This window comes from Entamoeba dispar, genomic scaffold, assembly GCF_000209125.1.
Source record: "Entamoeba dispar SAW760 scf_1105229460785 genomic scaffold, whole genome shotgun sequence".
NCBI classification, from domain to species: domain Eukaryota; phylum Evosea; order Mastigamoebida; family Endamoebidae; genus Entamoeba; species Entamoeba dispar.
The window spans coordinates 15,322-24,452 of NW_001854366.1; the positions used below are offsets into that span (position 1 = coordinate 15,322).

General features: G+C 26.3%; 5 protein-coding genes across 5 annotated transcripts in view, besides 11 other annotated features; 4 read left to right on the forward strand and 1 right to left on the reverse strand.

Moving 5' to 3' along the window:
- The window catches only part of EDI_256680 (uncharacterized protein), a gene marked incomplete at both ends in the record, with an annotated part of 738 nt that extends 552 nt beyond the window's left edge, over positions 1 to 186 (forward strand). The window contains one exon of the mRNA XM_001733342.1: positions 1 to 186. This exon is cut by the window's left edge and continues 220 nt beyond it. Within this exon, the coding sequence (XP_001733394.1) occupies positions 1 to 186 (186 nt within the window).
- A 145-nt stretch (positions 187 to 331) lies between these two features.
- Positions 332 to 5,437, forward strand: EDI_256790 (uncharacterized protein; the record flags this gene model as incomplete). Its single annotated transcript, XM_001737682.1, has 1 exon — positions 332 to 5,437. One exon carries the CDS (start codon positions 332 to 334, stop codon positions 5,435 to 5,437), a length of 5,106 nt encoding a protein of 1,701 aa, XP_001737734.1.
- Positions 4,226 to 4,254: a sequence feature (AT_rich).
- Positions 5,119 to 5,146: a sequence feature (AT_rich).
- A 61-nt stretch (positions 5,438 to 5,498) lies between the features above and the next one.
- Positions 5,499 to 5,629: a sequence feature (AT_rich).
- A 74-nt stretch (positions 5,630 to 5,703) lies between these two features.
- EDI_256800 (uncharacterized protein) lies at positions 5,704 to 6,024 on the forward strand (the record flags this gene model as incomplete). Its single annotated transcript, XM_001737683.1, has 1 exon — positions 5,704 to 6,024. One exon carries the CDS (start codon positions 5,704 to 5,706, stop codon positions 6,022 to 6,024), a length of 321 nt encoding a protein of 106 aa, XP_001737735.1.
- Positions 6,020 to 6,049: a sequence feature (AT_rich).
- A 15-nt stretch (positions 6,050 to 6,064) lies between these two features.
- Positions 6,065 to 6,614, reverse strand: EDI_256810 (uncharacterized protein; the record flags this gene model as incomplete). The annotated part of the gene is made up of 3 exons (XM_001737684.1): positions 6,065 to 6,147; positions 6,218 to 6,358; positions 6,413 to 6,614. The coding sequence occupies 3 exons, from the start codon at positions 6,612 to 6,614 to the stop codon at positions 6,065 to 6,067; spliced, it is 426 nt and encodes a 141-aa protein (XP_001737736.1).
- A 188-nt stretch (positions 6,615 to 6,802) lies between these two features.
- Positions 6,803 to 6,823: a sequence feature (AT_rich).
- Positions 6,824 to 7,122: 299 nt separating this feature from the next.
- Positions 7,123 to 7,187: a sequence feature (AT_rich).
- A 201-nt stretch (positions 7,188 to 7,388) lies between these two features.
- Positions 7,389 to 7,411: a sequence feature (AT_rich).
- Positions 7,412 to 7,427: 16 nt separating this feature from the next.
- Positions 7,428 to 7,518: a microsatellite.
- A 266-nt stretch (positions 7,519 to 7,784) lies between these two features.
- Positions 7,785 to 7,833: a sequence feature (AT_rich).
- A 49-nt stretch (positions 7,834 to 7,882) lies between these two features.
- Positions 7,883 to 7,913: a sequence feature (AT_rich).
- A 324-nt stretch (positions 7,914 to 8,237) lies between these two features.
- Positions 8,238 to 8,816, forward strand: EDI_256820 (uncharacterized protein; the record flags this gene model as incomplete). Its single annotated transcript, XM_001737685.1, has 1 exon — positions 8,238 to 8,816. The coding sequence occupies one exon, from the start codon at positions 8,238 to 8,240 to the stop codon at positions 8,814 to 8,816; it is 579 nt and encodes a 192-aa protein (XP_001737737.1).
- Positions 8,796 to 8,840: a microsatellite.
- The last annotated feature ends 291 nt before the right edge of the window (positions 8,841 to 9,131 follow it).

Below are 9,131 nucleotides of genomic sequence, written 5' to 3' on the forward strand. Positions count from 1 at the left end.
AAAGAAAAACGTCAAAAATTAAAACAATTAATACCCAATGCAAATTGTTATCAAACCCAAGCCATTTATACTATTTTACTAAACAAGGTGAATGGATGGGATTTTGAAATTAATGTAGATTCATTTCCCGACGATGTGGTAGAAGAGTTATTAGATATATTTGATGACATTACTTTCTACTGTTAACTTTGTTTTTTCCCTTCATCTATTTACTGTTTTATCTTTAAAATAAACTATAATTAATAGCTTGAAAAGTAAAAAGAAAAGATCCAATCTTAGGTGAAGAAAAACTTTTCATTTATTATTTTTTCCTATTTCATTTATTCTTCTCATGAAACCAACACCACCTCCTAAACCAAAATCTCCCTCTAAACCAACACCCCCTCCTCATCGTGCTAATACACAACCACTAAACACTAACATTAATTATATTCATCGTCAATCTACTAATCCTTTTGCTGCTCACACCATAAAACAACAAAAGACTGGAGAACCAACACTTTCACCCAGATCACCAAAACCAGTACCACAATCTCCAGTCAATAGATACCCACAAAAACAAACACCAACCGTTCCTTCACTACCACAAAAATTACCTAAATTAAGTCTTCAATTCAAGAAAATACCAACAAACCCATTTGATGAACCAACAACACCAACCCACACAACGACAAATCCATTTGACGAGCCATCTTCAAAACAAGTACCATCAACTAATCCATTTGATGAGCCATCTACCCAACAACAATCCCTCTCTCCAAAAAAATCAATTAATCCATTTGAAAATTCTTATTCCCCTAAACGTTACCAAAACAAAACTACCACTATCACTCCATCTCAAACACAGAGTTGTCAAGACATTACAGTTGAATTATTAGGGGATGATGAATTTGAACCAAAAGAATATGAATTTGGAGATGAAGAAGATAAATATAACACTCCCTCAGAAGAAGAATTTGAAATTGATATTTTAAATCCATCTGTAAGTAATTCATCAGGAGAATCTCTTCATTCATACTCTAACATTAAACAAAGTGATTCAAGTTATTCAAGACAATCTAATATAACCAATAATATTAATACACCTCAAATAGAAATAGATACACAAAAAATTATACCAAATAAAATTGTTAAAAGACAAACATCATCACTACTAGCACAACCTAATGAATTGCCTAAAAGAACAAATTCGTCTTCTCCTACAAAAGAAATTAATAAACAGAATAATTCACTTTCACCTCGTGTTATTAGTCTAAATTCAAAAACTCCTCGAGTATCACAGAAAATTGATTTAAAAGGGGAACAATTATTGGTTGTAGATCATAACCAATATATACAAAATTTAATTGTTAGGTTTTCAGAACAATGTTATGAACATTCTCCATTAGTAGAATCAACAATAGAACTATTATCTACTTCAATGGATGATAAATCTCATTATGAATTTCTTATGCAAACCCTTAACAATAAAACTTCTTTTGATAATGAACAAGTTAATATACAGTTTATTAAATTATTAACCAATATAGTACGAATTTCAGATCATAGAAGTGTTTCTATTGCTTCTAATTTTTCATCTAGTAAATTTAGTTTACAAGTAAGGAATAACACTTCAATATTAATGAAAGAACTTAGCAAATACCTTTTGAAAGATGTTGTAGATTCATTTTTACATATTATTCAAAGCATTAAAAATGATGAAACAACTAGAGAAGCTGCAGTAATGATTATTTGTTTTAAACAAATAATTCTTCCAGTTGATGGTATTAACGTGAGTGAATCAGTTAGATTTATAAGTAATGTAGAAAATGCATTAAATTCAGCACAAAGGAGTGTATTAAAACGGTCACTATGTGAATTACTTGATGGTGTTTGTATTAATGGATTAGGAAGAGGAATTGGTATAATACAATTAGAAGAACGGTATGGAAGAATCATTGACTTATTACGGAAATGGAAAAATTCAAAAGTACCAATTAATGAAACATGTGCACACCTTGGTGCTCAAAGTGATGGACTATTTGGTCTTTTTATCCAACCAATTTTAGTATCAAATTATACTCTTTTAGCTAGTACAAAAGATCAACAAAAAAGATTAAAAGCTTTAGAAATGATAAGTGATTATATTAGCGGTAGTTTAGATGTATTACCAAAGAACCATTCTTTAATTCCGTCATTAGTAGATGAGTTCCTTGCAAAAACTATTCTTCCAAAAAAAGAATATCATCGTTTAAAATATGCTTCTAATAGTGAAATTCCTATGTTTTCTAAAGTGTTTTCACATCCTGTTCTTTATTTACATCAAACAACAATGTATATTCTTTCTGGAAAATTTGTTACAACAACAGATATTCGTGCTACTGTTATTCAACATCTTCCACAATCTATTACTTTACCTTCAGAAGTTCAACAAGGAGTAACAGAATTTTTATCAAATACATCATCATTAATTGGAACGGTAATGGATCCATTTAATATATGGGCATTAGAAATGTATCCAGAATCATTTATTCATGATTCTACTGCAAGAGATACAACTTCACATAAAATAGTTAGTGCATCAAGAAGTCCAATACTTGAAATTAAACAAGAAGCAAGAAAAGCATTACTCAGAGATGCAAAACGAAATCCAAGATTATTTTGTGGTATATTTGAAGAATTTCTTGGTAATGGAATTGAAGAAGAAAGTAATTGGAGTGAAGGAGAGTATGTGTGTCAACTTGCTGAAGTATTTGGACAAACTAATGACGTTGCTAGTAAAGGATTAGTTAATATGTTACAAAGAAGAATATTAGCACTTATTATTACATTAGATGAAAAATCTATTGAAATAGCTTCACGGTTAGTTGATGCACTAAAGTTAAAAGGATATAGAATTATTGAAAATTCAAATATTATTGCTCAATATTTGTCATTAGTTTCTATAGAAAATATAGATAAGTTTGTAACTGAACAAAAAGAGTTATTGTTTGTTAAAGAATTATATAATAGGTTATCTAACAGTTATTCATCTAAAATGCAACCAGAGTTAATTCGATTCATTTTTGCATCAATGAAAATGGGAAATGTACAAATAATTCATTCAATTATTTCACAATACAATGCTGGTGTAGATCATATTTGTTCAATGGTACATTCACTACTTAAATTATCAGAACCATCTGTTATAGATCTTTTTGCATCTTCAATGATTGATTCTAAAAAGAAGAAATTTAATCTTGAATTATTAAATACATTGGTTTCAATAGAACCAATTAAATATATTCGTTGTCAAAATCTTATTTCATTATGTAGATTAACATTAAAACATTGGACTCAATTTAAAGATCTTCCAACTTCAAATATTATTTTATTTGAAATAGTATCAAAGATATGTACTTTAGAAATTACATTACCTTCTCCATCAATAGAAGATTCATTAGTAACATTTATCTCAAAATACATTCATCAAATATCATTACATAAATATATTACTTCAATAGTCAATGCAATAACACTAAAAGCAAGAATATCTTCTCCAATTGATTTGTTTAATCTTCTTGAAATACTCTATTCCTCTGATCCTATTGCTTCAGAAACATATTTAGTAAATTTATTAAAAAGATATCCAAATATGTTATCTATTTCAATGCAACGTTCTTTTTTGACAAGGGATGTAAGAATGATGTATTACCATGCAGTGTATACAATTCTTAGTAGTGGATATCCTATTCGTATAGAAGAAATATTAAGTTATGGTATTATTTTAACATCAAAAAATTCAAATGACTTTGCAGCATTAATGAAAGGAATACAAGGATTTAATATTTCTACTTATTGTGGATGTGCTGCAGGTGGATCGTGGAATTGTGCAATAATGAGAGAACTGGCCAAAGCGTATTGTTCTGAAAGTCCATCGATACTAAAAGGGGTACTTCAATATCATAATTTGTTAAGTAATAATGAGTATAGAGTATTGATCCATGTATGTTGTGAATGGATGAAAGTTGCTGTTCAGTATGATCTTGAAGGAACAATTAATATTATGATTGATATGACATCAACAGCACAGCAATTAGATTATGAAATTTGTGAAATGTGGCAATACGTTATACGACAATGTGAAGATAAAATCGATATAATATTAGAAATTTTATTAACAAAAGCAGAAAGTACTGAAGAAAGTATAGGTTTAATTGGTAAAATAATGTGTAGTTTATGTGGAATAGAATCATTATGTTTACCGATATTTATGAATTTATATAATAATATTATGGAATTACCAATTCAACCTAAACTTCCTTGTGACTTAATTGAAATAACACCATCATTCCCTTCTAAAAAAGAAAACGTTTATTTCATACTACTCTCTTTTATCATTTCATTAATACCAATTACTACAATACAATACATTCCTCATTTATGTGCTTTATCCTTACTTTTTTATGCTCCAACAACAGTTCATGGAGAATTAGAGGCATGTGCAAGAAGAGTCATAAGTATTGTTTCTCCATCTTTATCATATGATAAAATGTTTACACCAGAAAGTATTAAAGGAATAAAGAATCAGTTAGATAATTTTGGTGTTCTTGAACAGTTTGAACAGATAATTTTAAGTTGTTGCACAGTGTTTCAAACAGAAGTAGCAGTAAATGCTTTAGATATATTTATTCTTCTTCAAGACCATCCACCATTTTCATTAGATATGTTATCAATGATTAGTGCACGAGGATTATTATTTGGAGAAGTGCAAGTGCTTCAAAAAGTAGTTGAAGCATCAATCCAATTAAATGATCCATCTATTGCAGAGATACTAATTTCTGTTCCTGTTATTGGTATTTTTGAAAAAGCAGCTCAAATCGTACCTGTTAATTCTATTAAAGTTAATATATTAGCTCATGCTGCAGGAAGAAAAGAAACACAACGTCTTGTCTATGAATTAACAAAAAATTGTACTGGAATTAAAGGATGGATTGGAGAGCTCATTAAAATAGGAACTGGTCTTCAAAAAAATAATTTCGTATTATCTGTTGTTCATGCATTCAATGATTTTGAACCAAATGAAATTGTTGAGATATTAATGTCTATTGCAGAAGGTGGAAGTTATGGAGTATCAACAGAAGCCTTATTACAATTATGTAAATTTAAATATACTTTTATTAATAAACGATTAGTGGAAATTATTTCAAGAGGAATGAATTGTGAAGAAACTGCTCAAGAATGTGCTAAATTTCTTGAATCTTATTGTATTGAAACTAACATTCCTAAAGGTGACTTTGAACAACACAATTTATTTTTTGATGGAATTAATGAAGACATTATTAAATCAGAGTGTGTTAAAGCAATTGAAAAAATTTGTTTAAATAATTCTATTGCAATTGATCATCAACGCTTATTATCAATTGTAAGGAATCATTCAATGGATATAAAAAATTTTAGAACACTATTTTCATTATAATTCATTTCACTTTTTGTTCACTTAATTTTATTGTTATTGTGAGTTGAAAAAGAAGAAAAGGTTTTATTGAAATATTACTAAAAAAGATTAATATAATTAATAAGAAATAAGAAATTTAATTTTTAAATGAATTGATTTATATTACTTAATTCATTTATAAAATTCTTTCAAAATAATAAAAAAGAAAAAAAAGTTCAATTTTGTGTATCTTTTTGAAAAAGTTGTACTCTTCTACTTTTTATTTAATAATTGTAAACTCTTTTTACATGGCTGAAACACCTCCTATTCTTGTTGGTATTACAAAAGAACAGTTTGCTGGAGTATTACAGTTTGAACCTAATATTGAAGATGGATACGATTATGTTGTTAATGATGAAGTTCGTAAAAGAATGCTTATTTATGTAGTTATTTCTGCATTATGTCCTCCATTCTTTTTTTATATTCAACGAATATATAGTAAGAGTGAAGATCCAGTAATACATAATCGTTATAAATTGTGTTTAAATATTTTTGCATTTGAGACATGTTGTTTAGTAATAATTGGTGTAGTCTTGTTTTCTTGGTGGTTTCATGATGCGTTAGAATAAAAGTAATTAAAATATTTAATAAAAACTACTTAATTTATGTTTATGATTCAGTGCTATTACTACTATCATCTTCAAATACCATTTCTTTTGTTTTTACAAGATAAACATAATATGGGTCACATTCTATCAAATAAATCTTCTTTCTCTTATTCTTTTTTTATTATCTAATACAAAAAGTGTATATAAAACAAACCATTTTTTGAATGTACTGTTACTTCAAATTGTCTGTAATAACATATATTTTCAATTGTTCTCTTAATTACTCGAACTGGAAAATATCCATCTAACACTCCTATCTCTTGATAATTAGAAGTAGATGAGACTGGGTAAACAACTAAATACTACGTTATTTCTATTTCTTTTATTTTAGCATTAAAATAAAACAAACCTTCTCCTACTTTAATTTCAGTGATTGCTCCTTTTAAATTTCTTACTACTATTTTACCATGTTGAGTAATACACCTATCAACAGATGTTATTTCTATAGCTTTAAGATCAGGGTCATCGTTTTTTTCTATTGTTTGAACACAAATATATTGATATGAATAACAGGTTATAACAAATAAGACAACAATAACACTGAATTTCATTTCTGATTTCAAGTTAGTTTTTTTTCAAAATCTTAAAATCAAATAATACATTCTTTTTTCTTTTTTTTTTTGGGTTTAGAATTTTGAAAATTAAAATTCGTTACTTTTTTTTATTTGTTTTATTGAATGAAAGAGTAAATTGCATGAAATTGACAGATGGGTTAATCACTCTCTTGTTTGGTTGTTTCATTTTTAATTTAATTATTTTAGTGTTACTCTTTTTGAAAGTAGATTGGAATATATGGTGATAATTTTAGAACAACTTTTCTTTTGTAATGAATAGAACTCGTAGTTGATTGTTTATAATAATATATTCTATTATTCGAAACTTGTGTTCTAATATTTTACAATAATATTGTTTTGTTTTTGATTAAATTAGAATAGTTATTGGTTCTTATTTTTCCAGTCTTTGGACTTTTATTAGGTGATAGATTAACCTTCCTAAGATACTTCATTTTGAAACTGAGAGGAGGTTATTCTATCAATATTAATTGATTTATCTAAAGGCATTAAAAATATTTCTAATAAATGTTTATGAAATATATACATTATAATGTTAATTAATTTATTTTTCAAATCTAGAAACTAATTTATGTAAAGAAAATTTACTCAATAAGATGTTATACAACAGAAATGGACTTTAACAGCATATGAAAACAAATAATATAAATATATGAAAACCGCCACAAGAAAGATTAAAATGGTTTAAAACAATTATGAAGAAGGAAAGCAAGAAATATAATTCAGAAATTTTATTTTTTGATGTGTTATTTCTATTTTTATAATTAATATAAAATGTGTTTTAAATAACGCTTATTTAAATTTTTTGTTATTTTTATTTTATGTTATTAATTATTCTTCTTTTAATGAACTTCATTTCTTCTTAGTTTATTTTGTGTTTATTCATTTGGACCAATTCAAATAATAAACAAATGAACTTCATTTTTTTTTAATCCTTATTTTGTTTCTTAACCTTCTTATTAGTAATTTATTTGGTTCTATTATGTTTTTCATTGAATCATTTATATTACTACATTTTTATTAGTCCGTTATGTTCATTATGTTATCAAATATATTACTTTTTTAAAAAAAAGAACAGTTTATAACATTAACCCCAGTATACATGAATATCTATTCAATGACTTTTCTAATGATACTACTATGACGTTGAATATTTTTATTACTTTTTTATAAATGATAATAAAAATGAAATATAAATGCTCAATCACTTTGAGTGAAAATAAATAGGTTTATATTTATGATAGTACTAATATAATAAAATAATTCATAAATAAATATGGAATAATTAGTTAATTGAGGATAATAAAATTTACCTGTAATGTTTTTTGAACTAGAAACTAGTCCATCTTATCTCTGTTATCAAAAGTGTATAAAAAAAGTAATTAACAAAATAAGAGTTAAAGAAGATGATTCTATAAGAAAAAAGAAAATGTTTTAAAAATATTCAAGTCTTTTGAGTTTTTTTCACAGTTTTTGTGTTTTAAGAAAATTTCGAGTATTTATTGATTATTTTTAATCCATCTTCTTTCACTTTTAGAATAAACTCTAATGCAATAATCATGAAAATTTAACAATAATAAGAACTAAAAAAAGATAAACAAAATGAACTATGGAATGGATGTTAGAACACAACAAAGTGCAATTGTTGAACATTTAAAGAAGAATAGAAAAGAATATGATATAAAACAAATATTAAATGAATTAGGATATGATGTTTCTGAAGGGACTGAATTATTCCAAAGACTTTCAACAATGTCAAGTTCAGTGGAATATAACCCAACCAGAAAAACATTTAAGTATAAACCAAAAACCAATGCAACAAATATAGAAGAGTTAATTAATATTATACATGATTCTAAATTCAAATCAGTACCAAGATCAACATTAGATGATGCATATCCAGATGTAGAAAAAGATTTAGCATCAATGGTTGAACATCCAGAAAAATATGATATAGTTGTTGTAGAAGAAGGAGGAAGATCAAAAGAAATATATTTTTTTAGTGATCCTAAGAAACGATTATTACATGATTTACCAAATTTAGATAGAGAGATTGTTGGGAAATGGAAAGAGTTATCAGGAACAAAAGATGAAGATTTTGAAAAAACAGTTAAAGAAAGTCATTTAATACCATATCATTATAGTGCACAAAATTCTATTAAAAAAAGTAGAAAAGATTAAAAAAAAACAAAGAAGAAGAAAAAATATAGTAATGAATAAAATCAATTATATTGATTTTTTTTGTTTAAAGTTTCTCCATAACAGAAATAAGAAGTGCATAAAGTTGAGTAGCAGTTTCAACATGAACATGTTCTTTTGGAGTATGAACATCATGAACTGATGGACCAAGAGAAATAGAATGAAGGTTCAAATTTTTATATTTTTCCATAATAATAGAATTTTCAAGACCAGCATGAATAGCAACAGTTTTAATTTCTGATTTATACATTTCTTTATAACATTCTTTAAGAGTTTTAAGTAAATGATTATTTGGTT